This window comes from Myxocyprinus asiaticus, chromosome 32, assembly GCF_019703515.2.
Source record: "Myxocyprinus asiaticus isolate MX2 ecotype Aquarium Trade chromosome 32, UBuf_Myxa_2, whole genome shotgun sequence".
In the NCBI taxonomy this organism is placed as follows: domain Eukaryota; kingdom Metazoa; phylum Chordata; class Actinopteri; order Cypriniformes; family Catostomidae; genus Myxocyprinus; species Myxocyprinus asiaticus.
In genome coordinates, this window is record NC_059375.1 from 8,895,240 (window position 1) to 8,912,500 (window position 17,261).

General features: G+C 36.4%; 1 protein-coding gene across 2 annotated transcripts in view; it reads left to right on the top strand.

The window, feature by feature from the left end:
- Positions 1–17,261, top strand: part of LOC127423362 (ankyrin-3-like) — a 211,160-nt gene that overhangs the window by 192,512 nt on the left and 1,387 nt on the right. Inside the window, exons 39-47 of one of the 2 annotated variants that reach the window (XM_051667608.1) lie at positions 988–1,062; positions 1,427–1,558; positions 2,084–2,227; positions 5,827–6,502; positions 6,633–6,870; positions 10,092–10,178; positions 10,903–10,986; positions 11,113–11,250; positions 15,499–15,583. In XM_051667608.1, the coding sequence (XP_051523568.1) occupies positions 988–1,062; positions 1,427–1,558; positions 2,084–2,227; positions 5,827–6,502; positions 6,633–6,870; positions 10,092–10,178; positions 10,903–10,986; positions 11,113–11,250; positions 15,499–15,564 (1,640 nt within the window). In that variant the 3' untranslated portion in view covers positions 15,565–15,583. The remainder of the gene's footprint in view (positions 1–987; positions 1,063–1,426; positions 1,559–2,083; positions 2,228–5,826; positions 6,503–6,632; positions 6,871–10,091; positions 10,179–10,902; positions 10,987–11,112; positions 11,251–15,498; positions 15,584–17,261) is intronic. The other variant, XM_051667607.1, reaches the window with a different exon arrangement.

Sequence of the window (17,261 nt, forward strand, 5' to 3'; positions counted from 1 at the left end):
ATATTCGGTTAACTTTAACCAAAGCTATAGTTAAGAAGCTAAAGTTAATCGAAAAGTTTCGTTTTCCCTTCAACATTTAAATGTAAATGTAGATACAACTTAAATCTAATGCAGAGTTATATGACTCTGTACATCAATAATGATTATTTTAATGGATTTACAATGTACGCTTTACAGTACTGTAAATAGGCTACATTAATATGGTACTATAGGCATGTTATAAAAGGCTAGGCTTAAAATGCAACACTCTGTTTTATACAATATGTAATGGGAGGGGGGGGGGGGGGGGGGGGGGGGGGAGGGGCTCACTGCACCATCTCTTTTTGCCCTAAGGGATCATTGGCCTGAAAAAGATTAAAGACCCCTGCTATAAATAGTTTTGACATAAACTGAAAAATAAAAATAAAGCAATATTTGGTGTGACCACTGGTTGCCCTTAAAACCGCCAACAGTTTTCAATTTGTTGGCAGGTAGATTGTTCCAAGCCCCTTGGAGAACTTGTCACAGTTCTATGCATGTTGGCTATCTGAATTGCTTCTGTCTCTTTATGTAACCCCAGACTGACTCAAAGATGTTGAGGTCAGGTCTTTGTGGTGAGTCTGGGGACTACATCATCTGTTGCAGGACTCCTTCTTCTTCTAGTCAAGTCATTTTTATTTGTATAGCGCTTTTCACAACACACATCGTTTCAAAGCAGCATTACAGAAAATCATGCATGAACAGAAAATTAATCTGTAACTTCTACTCTATTCTGTTTGCACAGTGAATGTTTGGAAATCTAAAATTGATACTTCCTACTAACATCAAAAAGCAGAAGATAAAAAATAACCATTTTAAGGCATGTCTAATGTGCCAAAGACTTTTGCACAGTACAATGCAAAAATCTCTCTAAAAACCTTTAATTCTTTTTTCTTGATCAGAAATGGGTAACTTCTCTAAAAAATCTGTATTAAAATATTCACATAGTTTTCCATCTTGTGCTCTCAGGCCCTCAAAGTCCCTGTGAAAGAACAGATCTTCGTATGGCTATTGTAGCAGATCATTTGGGCCTGAGTTGGACTGGTAAGACCTAGCTAAAAGCTAAGGAATGACACCATCTAGAGGTCAAAATTCCCATTACCTCTTTATACAGTATATCTTGTATTTCAAATCCATTTGGAACACAGAGTATAAATACTCTGGATTTATAGAATTCTGTAAAAATATGTAATAATGTATATCAAGTTTTTAGGATGAAACACTTAAATACTATATTACTTTTGCTGTGCAGTATGGCTTTGCCTTGTTTAATTGTCCTTTTTCCAGCATGGGTGTTGCTGTGATCAGTAGGGTGTGCCATCTGCAGTCACTGCAGTATTGCGCACATGTGTATGGGGGGAGTGGTAGTGACAGAGGAGACTGATAATATATTTTTAATGTGTTGCAGAGCTGGCCAGGGAAATGGAATTTTCGGTGGATGAGATAAATCACATCCGCGTGGAAAACCCCAACTCATTGACAGCTCAGAGTTTCATGCTGTTAAAGAAATGGGTTAGCCGAGATGGTAAAAACGCTACAAGTAAGTGTGCTTATGGACTCCATGTTTTCCAAATGAGGATTAATCATATGGCTGGGAGGGGCTTGAAATGGGACTGATTTCTCAGAAGACTTCTCCTTTTCAAATCATTTTCTCAGCCATTAAAAGAAAAACACAGAAGTGATTTATAATTGAAAGGTGTTTTTATTGTATAGCACGTTTATAATCAAATTATTTTTCGTAACAATTTACAGTAACTTTGTATACATTAACATTAGCACAGAATATATATATATATATATATATATATATATATATATATATATATATATATATATATATTTTTTTTTTTTTTTTTTTTTTTTAATGAACTATCCTTTTAACATTAAAAGTTAACAATGCATTTTTAAATAACAATGAACTATAGTACATTTATAAATCACTGTTAACCTAAATTTATAAAAGTATTGTTTATTGTTGGTTCATGATACTTTATGCATTAACTAATGCATAGTAATGTATAGAACATTATTGTAATTTGTTATATTGTTTTCATTCTACTTTTAGCTGATGCCTTAACTGCTGTCCTGACTAAGATCAATCGGCTGGATATTGTGACATTGCTGGAAGGGCCGATATTTGACTATGGTAACATTTCAGGCACAAGATGTTTTGCAGATGATAGCGCAGTTTCCCAGGAGCAGGCTGATGGTAAATTTTAGTCCCATCTACCTGAACTCTATTCCTCTCACAAATCCGTAGATTCATAAAAGCATAGAATCATGGCAAATCTTCTTGCTCTAAATTCAGACCCAGTATAAACTTAAACTCAAGTTTAAGTTTCAATCTTCTTTTCTAGTCTATTAGATTGGCCAATTATCTACACTGTTATTTCCCAGCCTGGTATTGGACCAGTCAGGGATCAGTGTGAACATACAGTATATATTGAATTGTTTTGATTGTATGTTTGTAAAGCACTGAAGCATGCAGCTATAAAAAACATAAGCCAATGTCGAATCAAAACTTAATCCCATCTTAATAATAAACAGTAGACACTAAAATATATATATATATATATATTTATTTGAATACATATCTGTTAAGGTCTCATAACCTTATGTGATGAATTTGATGGGTTTAAGATTAGGTTCATCCTCTGTATACAGAGTAAGAATGGGTGGTATGACAAAAAAATGTATATCACAGTATGAGTAATTTTATTTTAAAGTTACAGTATACAGTATATCATGATTTATGTATTTGTTTTATTCATTTTTACCTGCAAATTCAACCCAAAACTTTTATATATATATATTACATAACCAAGTAACAATTACTTATTTTTGATAATCCAGTCAATTAAAAACAACTCGTTTGATTATTTTCTTTTTTTATTTGGAGCTTGATGCAAACAAAACCGTAAAATTATTGATAACAAATGAATGATAAGTCTGGCATCAAAAACAGCAATTTCACATTACATAAAACTTTGATAAAATATGATTAAATGAGCCACATTAGAGGCGTAATGCAATACAAAAAACTACATTGCTCCCATTATAGCAAAGCTGTCTACGTTGGATTCACCCATCTACAGTACTTTTTGCTGAATATGCTGTAATGTTTTGCTTGCTGTCAGATTTCTTTAAATCGCACAGCAGAATCTCTACCAGTTGAAACATTTTTTACCATCACACTGTATAAGCTGTCATACCACCCAGCCCAAATAGAGTATACTCCCCAAAACATTGGCACTGTACTTTCTTAAAGTCTTTTTCTCTGTTTTTCACCATACTCTGAATTTTCTGTGACATTATTGCATGAAAATATAATAGTAAATGCTGCTTTAACAGCATGATTGCTTTAATGTATCTCTCTGTGTAGTGTTAACAGTATTACAGTAGTTTGGAAGCTACATGGATAGCATGGCTCTAGCTACTATAGAATGTCTGCTTGCTGTCCAGCTGCCTGATCCTCCAGTATCCTAGACTCCTCTGAACCTTCCTCATAGAGTGCTTCTGCTGCAAAACCAGATCCACCGCCCATCCACTGCCAAACTTCTTGCATAGCAACACCTTTGCCTCCTTATCTTCAAGCGCAGTGCCGCAGCAGCAATGTCTAGCATAGAGGCTTCCTTCTTTCTTCTCTTTGATGTGCAGTGCAAGCAATGCTAGCTCTTGCTACAGCTCTTCACTTATGCTATCGTAACTCACACTGGTATTGAATGGATAGTTCACCCAAATACTGTCAGAATTTTCATTTTGGGATGTACTATTACTTTAATATTCTCATCACATTCTCATCTTGTTACTGATATATAACAGCCACATCATACTAATAAGTATCACGTTTCTAACACTTTTTCAATTTTATTTTGTACCATATTTCTACACACTGTTTTCCATGATACAGTAGTCCCTTCTATTCCCACTTCATCCACTTTATCTCCTATACCTGAAGTGTTGACTAAAACACCACAGTATACCCAACAGTCTCAGTCTGTTTCCTCTTCCTCACCATCACTCATCTTACTCCATTTACGTCAGGACCCCACTGTTCCTGAACTTTATATTTAGTGTTCTAATTATGAGCCTTTGAAAATTACATGGCTAACTTCTCTATAAGCTGCAGTAACTATACTTATTAGATTTTGTTTGCTTTAATGGTATTACTGTAATGGAATATTCTGGGTTATATTGTAACTCAATGTATAGACCATCTGTGGCATGTTGTCAGTTACCACAGAAAATAATTTAGACTTGTCATGTGTAAAAACAATCGTGTGTAATGCACTTATAATCGAAGTCTATTGAGCGAGTGTACCAGAGGGTTTCAAATCAGAAATAATTTTTGTTAAATACATATTCAGTAAAAAAAAAATGTGTTATGTGGGATATAAAGTTGCATAAATCGAAGTGGGACTACTTTTCTAGGTAGAGGAACTTCTGGTTATGCATTAGCATTGTACTTCCCATTAGTGGAGTTTGCAGAACTCTGCTCCATATAAACGGATAGTTACGTCACTTTCCTTTTCAAGTATCATTGCGTGGATAACGAGTGAAAGTAACTGGGTTTACTTCTAGCTGGTCATGACAGATTGTGAAAGATTGGATAGGCTATACCTTTGTCAAGATACAGTAGGATTGGTAAGTGAATCTTTCTAACCAGCCATTAGCTAACATGTGTAATGTTTAAGTGTTAACGTTATACCAGAGATATAGAATGAGATGGGTCACTGGTATACATACGTATGGAAGAAATTGCAGTGCTGAAAATGGCGGTTGTAGGAATGCAAATCCCACATTACAGATAAAAGAGCCAATCACCTTTTTGATAGCAACATTGCTTGTCAGTTTTCATCAAGAACACGCATGCACAGTAGCTGGACCAGCCTGAAAAATTTTGTTTTTAGTGTGATCTGAGTCAGATTTTACGGACTCCTAGACAAATGAATGGCAGGTAGGTAGACTAGAACAGGAAACAATTCTATTCCACCAACTTGCCTATTGTTTGTCTAGGGGACCGTTCACTACCGCTTGTCCCATTCCTTACTGAAAGTGTGCATTTAAAGTGGTCATTAGTATGTTCTTCTTGTGTGTGTGTGTGTGTGTGTGTGTGTGACATTGAGGGACAGTGAGTTTACCTCGCTCCTGGACATCTGACAAGCTCTGTTGTGTAGCGGTTGGGGCCAAGTTTTCTACGAGGTCTTTGTTGGTGGTTGTTCAATAAGGAGTTTTTAAAAGGTACATTCTGTCCAAAAAATCACTTAACACGCAGATAGACATCTGCCAAACCTGTCTGAACTTTCTCACGTCTCTTCCCATGGCTGGCTTCCTTCCACACTGGCACGCTCTTTCCACACATACGCTCTTTTCCACCCAGCAAACTCTCTTGGTCGGGCTTCAATCAAGGGGGAGAGAGACACCACCTCTGACACCACCCCTTTTACCTGTATCTGGGCAGGTAGGCTTCACCCTGCCCCCCAGTGTATGGGATGTGTAAAATGGAAGTGTGGTGTCTGAACTAAAGTGTACCGTATCCTTAACACTGCTAATTTACATATCGTTTGTTTTTACAGAGGGATTTTACAGACTGAATCGGTAGTAATTAACAGCATGCCACAGATGATGTTAATAGACATTAAGTTGAAAATATCACATTACATTCCTAAATCAAAATAGGGCTTGATACATTTTGAATACCACAGTAACAGCAGCATGCTATCTCCTCCATGTCATTTTCAAAGGCCTGTCATCACATCTGTTTGTGGCGTTGTGTTCGCCTTCATCTCACTGTGTTGTATCGCTCAGGTCATCACAGCACTGAGCTGGAGCTCAAGAGTCCCTCAGAGCTGACCTATGAACCCCTTACCCCTCTACACCAGGATGATTTCTTTAGCGAGGATGGTAGGCTAAACTTACCCACTAGTACCCCTGTTAGACCCAGTGAACTGTCCTTGACAAACACTAGTGGCCCAGTTTTTGCAGATGCCAAGCCTCCTACCGTCAAGGCAGAGGACACCTGGATCAGAGGCCAGGAGTCTGTTAGCCAAGAGGATGGGTCAACTGAAGATGATGTTGGTGCCAGCCACGAATCTACTGCCTTCTCAAAGCAACATGAAGAATCAGAGGTCTTCCCAAGCAGCCCAGTGAGAGAGCAGAAGGAAGCCCAAACTGAGCCTACTGTTTGTGCCTCAACCAGCGTGGCTCCTGGAAAGAGTGGCTGGTCTGGTTTTGAAGAGGAAGATGACGAGATGACCCAAGAGAAGATCAACTCTCTCTTGGAGAACATTACATTGGAGGAAGGCTCAGAGGATGAGGAGATGACTGAGGAGAGGCTGCAAGTGATCCTTTCACAAGTGCAGCTGGCAGAAAAAGACATGTCTTCAATTTCAGGTTTGCAGGGTGAGACGTCCAGTGCAAATGTAAAGATGGCAACTTCAGGCCAAGGACTGGGTACTGATACACAAGTGCAGGGAGAGTCCAGGTAAGAACCCTCACCTGTACTTGTTATTGTGTGTCAACAAAATGCAAAGGGCAACACTAATATCCATCTGTAGTCATCTTATTACACAAACTCAGCAGGTTGGGTATCAATCATGTAATGTACTCAACAGCCAAGAACCAATGTCCTCAACCCCTGGAGTGCAAGTTGAGAAGCAAAACGGGGAACATCTGGAGCTCCAAATCCAATCTCTCTTGTCGCCAGACACCAATGAGTCTTCCAGCAAAACAAAGGGCAAAGTGAGGAAAGACTCTGGACGAGAGGAAGTGAGCAGCGAGGCTCAGGAGGACAGAGACACAGGACCAAACAGCAGGGAGGAGGGCGTACCTGTTTCTGAGTCTAAACCCCAGGTACAGTGCTTTTGAATTTCATCTTTTTCAGAGACCTTTTAAAGATGACACTAGGGCTGGGCGATAGGAAATGTAATTGGATATCGACAATATCTGACAAATATCCTGAAGCCGGTTGCGACGATGATCGACAATATCTGAAAATGACAAAACCATGGAGCTGGGAAGTCAGCAAATATATTACATAGTAGCCCATAGTTGTCATGCACTTATGTTTTTAGATACAAATACAAATATTAAAACATTAAAAGCATTACAGATTAAAGAGGAAGGTTAGAGGTGCATTTAAAGGTATATTTTCACTGCCGACATGTTCTCTGAATAGCTTGAAACATTTTCCACTTATAACCTACTGTCTAGACTTAGACATGGCTTTTAAAAAATATACAATGGCTTAGCAACAAGGTAAAAACAAAACATATATTAGAAGATTATTATTATGGAAATACAGTCTGTCGGTGAAAGACATTATTATGAAATGTCATTGAAATGAAAATAATGCGTGACCAAACATTGCTGCCTTTATGAAAGACTTTAATCAAAAGTTATTCAAAACACAATGCTTTGTGACATCAACTCATCATCCATTTCTTAACGAAAGTTTTCTATTCGTTTAAGCATAGACTAAGTGAATTAAACAAACTGTTGTAGCCGTTTTATGAAATTATATGGTGTTTTTTTTACTTTCCAGAGGTAATGGTTTATATATTTAATTATTTTATTATTATTATCATTATTATGTTTACATTTATAATTTTCTTTAGATTTTAATTTGTATTTTCCACCTGTTGTCATAGACGGATACTTGCATGATGGCAAATGGGGCCAGTGCAGGAAGTTAGAGAAGATAAATGTTCGGATTTGGGGAGGTGGTTATATTCGATTAATTAATTCAATTAATTTTGATTAATAGATTAATTGCTTTTTCATTTAGTTTGAAATGCAATGTGAATTAAGTGTTTTGTGTTTCAATATGAATTACATTTTTAAAGCAAAATCAGCTGGTGGAAGTAAAATGCGTGTAAAATATTCACTGATCCCTCTGCAGTGGGTGCAGGGGGGTTGATGATGTAACCGGATATTACGGTATTTTTTTAAATAAACATATTGTGAAATTATTTCTTGTATATCGCCCAGCCCTAGCTGACACCAGTAGCTCTGAATTAGATTTTCCATTAGAGATGTACAAAGTGTCTAACCAAGTATGTACTAACAAGTAGGGATGGGCATTAATAAGTTAGTTTGTAGTCGAGCACTCTAACCCACAAAAAACAAGTCATCGATTACTCGTAAATTAAAATAGTTAAAAATAACAAGTATGACACATACGTGAAATTTATATTTCGTTTTATTCACAAACATTACCAAGAACGGTTTCAAAATAAGATAGCTCCAACAAACTATGCTTTTATTTTGGGAACAAAAATGAAATGAGCAAAATAAAAAAATAAAAATAATAATAACAGTAAAAAACATTTGCACTCACCTGGAGCTTAAATGCCTGCATCATCTTGGTCTTAGGATGGACTACACAGCGAATAAACTGCTATTAAGCACAATCCAATCGAACAGCGAGAAACACTTTTCTGTCAACTGCTTGCATCACTTCTCTTAAAATGGAATACATAGACAATAAAATTAATGCCAACTAGAGCTGGCCGATATGGCTACAAACATTATATCTCAATATTTTTCAGCCTATTGATGATATTCAGTATATATCTCAATAATCATGTATTAGCTCTGAAATGGCTCAAAGTGTTGTTGTTTTTGTTTTGTTTTTTAATCAGAGGAACCATCATTTTATCCAAACAGCCACTGTAGCCAAGTAGATTTAATATTCTAAAGGCATTGAATAAAACATCCAACACTTTGTGGACACACAGTGCCCCACAGTGGACTCAATTTTAACTGTCAGATTTGGTGAGAAATTCAGCGAGAAAGTAAAGCATAATTCAGCATTGCCTGCGGCAGGCAAATGCGCAAAGCAAAATCAATGTGCGATATTCAAGAAGTGTTTTTTATTAATCGACCATCTGGTGCAGAACCAGTATTCAATTAGTTGATTACTCATGCACAATGCACATCCATACTAACAAGACTCAATACCTGTGGTAATTACAGGACCTGAAAAAGGAATTCATTTCGGTTTTTCCATGGGTTATATTAGTGGTTCTGAACTGGTGGGTCCCAACCCAAAAATGGGACGCTGGTCTGTTCTGATGGGGTTGATATCAGTGAAAAACAATGCTAAATGCAAATAATAAAATGCAACTAACCATATAGTCATGCACAATTAATAGGCTTTTAAAAGGTGATTGAATGACTTACTCATAACATAAAAGATGCTCAGTTGTTGCCTACTACTGGAGTAAATATGCAATCTCCTGAAATAAGAACGAATCAGTCGCTCAACGAATCTGTGCATGAAATAAAAATGAATGATGAATCAAAATACGCACCACTATTTGGAAAGCCACGAACACTGAGAAGTAGAGTGATACAAACAGTAAAGCGTCCCATTGCTGTTTGACTGTATATCAGCACTAATGAAATGCTGCTTGTCCAATAAGATTCAAGGACCGGAACTAACTATTGTATAGTAAAAATTATAATAATTTTTGGGTAAGCACTTGATGTCCTTTGTAAAATCTGGGTCATGAAGCAAAACCATTTGAGAACCACTGGATTAAGGCATGGTCACATTTACCTTTGCACATGAAATTCCGCAGGCGGAGAAGCAAGTAGCCTCTTTTTAATGCTGTATTTAATACTCTGTAAAGGTGAAGTTAAAAAGAAACTCAATGCTAAAATGATATCCTCGTCCAATGTGAATATTCAGCGTAGCTGTGTATGAAGTACCGCCCCCACATGGAGGTCACACCAAACCAAGCAACTTCCTATTGGTAAACACGACAAATTCACCTGTCAAAGTTCACCAATCTTGAACTCTTGAAATCTGCAGGGGAAGAATTAATGGCCAACAAAAGTCTATCGCACGAATTCTCATTGAAATGACTGTATTTCACCCACGGAATTTCACAACTTGAAGGTAAATGTGACTGCACCTTTATACAATATTAAATGATTATGAAGGCTTACTATTACCAAGGCTAGGTCACCATCCATTCTTGAGCACAGAATAGATTTATAACCTGAAATAAATTAGCTGAAGGTCTTAAGCTCATTATGTGAGCTGTTATATGCTGACCTGACTCTAGCAGGAAGCTCGTAGAGATAATGAGTCCAGCTCTGATGAGGAAGAGACTGTCACTACCAGAGTGTATCGACGGAGGGTCATTCTCAAGGTACTCTGAGTGGTACTGGCACAGATTGTTTGTGACAAACTGTGTGCTGTGGTATTTGCGTGAGCTTCAGCCGAGCCTGCGTTCTTCTAAGAGGGCATGGAGTGATTGGCACACTGTCACCTTTCATCAAGAAGAACAAACCTATAAATGATTTCCATGCTTTGCTGCGCTTTCTGCAGTGGTTTTTCACTCTCTTTTATCCTTTTAAATGTCATTGTTCTTCTTTAATTCTCTTCTCTATTTTCCTCTTTCCCATATCTTTCATTAATTAGCAGTGTTAGCTATCACTATTACTACTGCTCATACTTAGGATTAGGTTGTCACACATAACATAAATGATACCTACAAACATGTGGCTTGTTGACTTTTCTAAGTGATCAGTGCAAGATTGTGTTTGGTGTGAATGGCTCCATACTCAGTATGTTTGTCTTGTTTTCTAGTAAAAATATCTAAACATTCTTAAACCAAGACACGTTTAATTGAGAGGCAAAATTACATAAGGGTGTCTTGTTTTAAAAATGTATTTTTGCTAGAAAACAAGACAAAAATACTGATTAAGAAAATTATTGTTTGTTTTCTTGTCATTTGAACAAAAGCAAACTGATGATTAGTTAGTTATGCTTTTCTAGCTGTATATACACTCATTGACCTTTTGTGAATGTCTACATCAAAGAAAAAAAAACGCAGTTATAGATATGTCTAATCATGCATCCCACCTCTGTAGGGTGATCAGGCCAAAAACATTCCTGGCGAGATGGTGACAGAGGAGCAGTACACAGACGAGGATGGAAACATAGTCACCAGAAAAGTAATTTCAATGCCCAACCAATGCAATGGCCCTATCTCCATTATTTTACCACCTTTGTTTCCATCCCTCTGCTCCCTGTGGCTTTAAACCAGTGTCACAAGACATAACTTTACCCCCTTCTCTTAGGTCATCCGGAAAGTGGTGCGTCGCACAGCTGGTGTGGAGGAAAAAAGCAAGAGAAAGCCCGGGAAGCGCTCCCGGCAGGCCACTAGGGCCGACCAGGAGGAAAATGGTGGCCCCAGGCCCCAAAGAGAGCACACTGAGGTTGGATTCGTGTACAGTGATGATGCTAGGTTGAACAACCTGCAGTTAGAGTTTAACCATGATGAAATAGAGCGCAATAGTCGTAAGGGTTCCCTAAGTAAAAATCTCATTAATTTTTTCCATAGAGAAAATTACTTTTTGTTATTACATTTTTTTGTAAATGTAATACATTTTATTGATTCCATCCACAAAACAGATAAACAACATAAAATACGGAATCAGTTATATAAATTAAATCTCTCTCCCATAATTTCTTGAGAGAAGTTGAAGCTCCGTTCCTCAGACTCTGAATTAGCAGGGAGTGATATACTGGTGCCTCATGACCTTTTCCAAAAGCAGTAATCACCACTTCTAGAGTATCTGCCCATTTAGGGGGGTGTATGCTACTCCCAAATATAGTACAGAGCAGGTGGCGCAGCTGTAAGTACCTAAAGAACTGAGATCTGGGAATCCTGAAATGTTGGACCAAATTTTCTAACGATCTCAACACTCCACTCTAATATAGGTCACCGAGCATATTAACCTCCCTCACAGTCCACTCTGACCAGCAGAAAGGGGACTTATTAATATGTAATTCTGCTAACACGGCAACCACCACCACCCCACCGCCACCAGTTGAGTCCTGCCCTGCACGGGAGTAGGCTCCTCGCCCCTGCCTCCTATCTCTGGCAGGATCTGATGGTTCCGAGTACAACTTCTTCGGACCGCCAGACGGGGCTTACGCCAAGAGAGAGATTACATTCCTGTTTTATATTCGTCAAATAATTGTAATCTAAAACTTTACTTAAATCTGCGAGTCTTCCTGATAGAAATGTAACTTATTGAAATGTAATTTGGGACGCTTACCATTCCAAATGAAGGACTACGCTATGCTATCAAATTGCTTGAAATAAGAGAGGGGGACATCTACAGGGAGAGACTGTAGCAGGTAGTTGAATTTTGGAATACAGTTAATTTTAATAACATTAACTTTCCCAATCATAGATAAATGTAATGAAGCCTACCTGCCCACATCGCTCGAAAACCTTTTTATTAAGGGGTCAAAATTAACTCTAACTAAATCACACAAATTTGCTGGGAATAAAATGCTCAAGTATTTAATGCCCTGTTTGGGCTACTGGAAAATGCCAGGCTGAAAAGACGTTACTGGGCAGTATGCTGTCAGAGCCAAAGCTTCGGATTTAGACCAATTGACTCTGTATTCTGAGAACTTAGAAAAGGAATTAATAATTCTGTGGAGGCAAGGCATAGCTCTAGCGGGGTCGGAGACGAATAATAAAATATAATCTGTGTAAAGCAAAAGCTTATGTGCCATACCTCCCGCCATCACCCCTGGAAAATCATCCTCCTTTCTTATCGCGGCTGCTAATGGTTCCAGGGCAAGACAGAACAATAATGGGGAAAGAGGGTGCCCCTATCCAGAGTAAAATAATCTGAAATTAATCCATTTGTTTGTACCACCACTATCGGGTGTCTATAAAGTAACCTAATCCATCCAATAAAAGTCCTCCCGAACCCATATATTTCCAACATCTTAAAAAGATAATCCCATTCTACCATAACAAAGCATTTTCAGCATCAAGTGAGATGGCAGTGACCGGAGTCTGATCATTCGCTACTGACCACATGATATTGATGAGACGCCTGATGTTATCAGAAGAGCTGCGGCCCTGAATAAACCCCACTTGATCTATATATATAAGAGATGTCATAACTTAATCAGTTAGCCAAAATTTTTTACAAAATTTTAACGTCTAGCTGGATCAGGGAAATTGGACGGTAACTCATACACTAGCTTGGATCTTTGTCCTTTGTCCGGATCAGACTGATCCGGGCTAGTGTCATGGTTGGCGGAAGCATCCCATTCTTTAATGATTCCTTATAAGCTTCTAACAAAAGTGGAGCCAGTTCTGTAGCATAAGATGGCCCCAGAGCCTTACCTGTAGGCAAGGCCTTAATTACCTCATCAAGCTCCTCCAAGTTTATTTTAGATATTTGCTCAGTCTTCAGTTTAGGGAGTTCTAATGGTTCCACAAAGTTTCTTATATCTTCATCGGTGGACAAAGATGAGGAACTATAAATATCAAGATAGAAATCTTTAAAAGCATTATTAATATCAATGGCCGAGGTAAATATTTCACCACCAGCAGATTTCACTGAGGGAATGGAAGAAAAAGACTCTCTCTGCTTTATATATCTAGCCAAAAATTTCCCTGCTTTGTCCCTTGACTCAAAGTATGACTGTCTTGCCCTGAATAGCCAAAACTCCACCTTCAAAATAGTATATATATCTGTATTTCAGTCGGGTCATTACTCTGAGGCCATCAGACGACATTCGGCCTCGGCATTTTTAATAATCCCTTCCATCTCCACGAGTTCTCGTGCTTTGGATATTTTGATGAATGAGGCATACTGTATGATCCGACCCCTAAGAACTGCCTTAAGTACCTCCCAAGCCATGCCCACAGAGGATACTGAGGACCAGTTGGTCTCCATATAGACATTGATTTCAGCCTTTAACATTTGTTGGAAATCAGGATTTTGCAAAAGGGATACATTAAAGCGCCAGCTGTATGATTTATTTTTCTCTGTATGTGGCAACATCTCCAAACTCACCAGGGCATGATCTGAGACTAAGATGTTTCCAATTGAGCAATCAACAACAGATGAAATGAGGGGAGAAAATTGCTTTTAACAATAATGTAAAAGGGTCATTGGCAAATAAGATTGTCAGAGGTGATAAAAATGAAAAATCTTTTTATAAATCTTGTTTAAAACACGTGTCAAGTTTGTAGAAATGTAATCTTTTACAATTTTTTAATATCTTTTAAAAGTGCCCATTTTGATTTCACACATTCTTAAACACATTTAGCATTTGCTACCATAAAATAAAATTTAAAAAAATAAATATGATTTTCTTTTTTTCTTTTTTTGGTAGAAAATGCTAAATGTGAAATCAACATGGACACAAGATTAAATATTTTTAAATGTTTAAAAAAAAAAAAAAGTGAAATCAACATGGACACAAGATATATATAATTTAATGACTTTAAAAACGTCATGTGGTATTATCATTAATTTTAAGTATTAAACTACTTTCCTTGCACCTTTAATACATGAGCGTGTACACAACTTAATCATTAATTTCAAAAACATTTTAAAATATGTTTTTCAAGGTACTGTAGAAGATATTTTTTACAAATATCGAGAATTGTTGAGTCATAAATATAAAAAATAAAAATAATTTGACCTGTTTTTTTGTAAATATTAGGCTAATCATATTTTAAAACAAACTTGTTTCACTGCTATTTTTTTTAAGAAATAATAAACGATTATTCTGCACTACTCATGCCAACATATCTTTTTCAAGAATTTCAGCGGTTAATGAGACTTTAATATTATTTTACTGTTTCCAGGTGATTACACCACATGACATTTTTTACTTTAAGCCCCAGAAAAAATATCAAAATGACTTTGAACTCATAGAAAAGGTGTATTCAGATGATTTTTTGTGTGTGTGTGAATTCTATTTTTACTGTATTTTTTAAATTATTTAATAGATCTTGACTCTAATAAAATATTTTGACTGAATTAATCAAGTCCGTCTCCCTTCAGCCTCAAACTACTTATATATTTGTAAGTGTTTTAATTTTTTGCCATTGACTTCATAATCAGTGAGTATAATAAATATTTTTATATTGTACCAATTTAATTACATCACCGAGGAGTTCATTGCCTCTTAAAAAAAAAATAAGCATACATAAGTCTTGTACCTTTGTCCTTTTTTCCTATTTGCAAATGCCTTTTTTGCTTCAAATTAACATTTGTAATGTTAAAAGTTTGAACAGGTTTTCTTCATGGCTTAGAACTTTCTATTGAAGAATTTTGTTATCTCTATTGAAAAAGTAAATGGGAAAAATATTTCAGGAACCGAGGCCACAGAAAAAGTAGACGGACACTGTTGTGCTCTATTGAATCTGAACGTTTCCGATTTCTGTATTACTGATCTAACTCAAGTGTCTGTTGGTTTGAAGTGGCTTCATTAATGGAAAACTTGTGAACATCTGTGGACTGTCTTGCATCCTCGTGACATGTGTACACTGGGCACCACACTAATGGTTTTCTTTTTCAGCATTTGTCATGCACGATCATGGATGAACACTGAAGCTTATATCCCTATAGACATTGTGTTGCATAATGACTGTTTTAGAATTATCTCTAAATTCACTCTTTTCTATCTTATTCCAGGCTGAAGAAGCAGGGAGGGGCAAAAAGAAGGAAGGAAGACAAAGGGAGAAAAAGGGTCAATCATAACGATTGTACATGCTATCTGGTAAGGTCACATTCACAGCACTAAAAACTAGGAAGGGAAAATGCAGAGCGGAGTTGAATCCCATCGGATCAGACTGGAGCTTTTGTTTATAGCCTTAATACAATAGTCACCTAAGAAATGTGCTTTGCAACAGTGTTTTTCTTTTTCCAGTACAATTGAAATTAAACGCATTGATGGCTTGCAGACACAGCAAAACAGCCCAATCAATTGTTCTCTTCCTGATACCTCTATTCAGTACTAAGTATTACTAGAGGAGTTATGTGCAGTATTGGGTGTAATCTGATTACAAAATAATTGTAATCTAACTACTTTTAGTCAAAAAGTAGTGTAACTATGCATTGCATTTTAATTCTAGTAATCAAATTAAAGTTACTTACTTTTAAGTACTTTACATGGGTTACACATTTCTAATCTAGTATTATTATGTAGAATTTAAAACATGAATTGTACACTACCGGTCAAAAGTTTTGAAATACTTGACTGAAATGTTTCTCATGATCTTAAAAATCTTTTGATCTGAAGGCGTATGCTTAAATGTTTTAAATTAGTTTTGTAGACAAAAATATAATTGTGCCACCATATTCATTTTATTTCATTATAAAATTAAAATTTAATAATAAAAAAAACGTTTTTGAAATTGATGACGTTGACCAAATAATAAAGAAAAGCAGCAAATAAGTGCCCAACATAGATGGGAACTCCTTCAATACTGTTTAAAAAGCATCCCAGGGTGATACCTCAAGAAGTTGGTTGAGAAAATGTCAAGAGTACATTTCTGAAAATTCTAGGCAAAGGGTGACTACTTTGAAGATGCTAAATTATAACACAGTTTTGATTTATTTTGGATTTTGTTTAGTCACAACATAATTCCCATAGTTCCATTTATGTTATTCCATAGTTTTGATGACTTTACTATTATTCTAAAATGTGAAAAAAATTATAATAAAGAATGAGTAAGTGTTTCAAAACTTTTGACCGGTAGTGTAAGTCTGTTTGTGTTTCTGTGAGAGTTAAAGCACCTCCTAATGAGTCATCGTAAGGGAGAAATTAATGTATGACTTAAATGGGACAAAGAACAAGGAGGATATATAGAAGTTATTTTGAATTTGTTGACAAAAATTGTTTTAGAAAGTAACTTAAAAGTAATTAGTAATATGATTATCTTTCTAATTAAGTAATCAGTACAGTAATCTGATTACAATTTGTTGAGATATAATTTGTAGTAATTACTTTTTGAGTAACTTATCCAACACTACGGTAGTTTGAGAGCCCTCAAATTTTACTTCTGTAATGTGACATATTTCAGTGTAAAAAGGAATTTTCTACAAGATATGTATGTAGCGAAGAACTTCTTAGATTTGTAACATTTAAGATCAGATTTTATCCTTAAGGAATCATTTGGATCATGAAAAATGGGTTGATTGTGAAGGACTACTCCCGTTCTAAAACTGGCTATTGGCTAGTAGCTCACATAGGCTAGGTCAGCAGAAAAGGAAAGTTGTTTCAGAGTCTGAGCAAGTTATTAAATTTTGAGGCAAGATTACAAAGACAAGCATTTATTTTCTTTGGAAAAAGTACACAAATAGATTGTGCACGATAAGACCAGGCACATTTAGTAAGAAAGTAAATAGAACTGCTTCAGTCAATTGTACTGTATATAGCTAATTTAAATGTGATT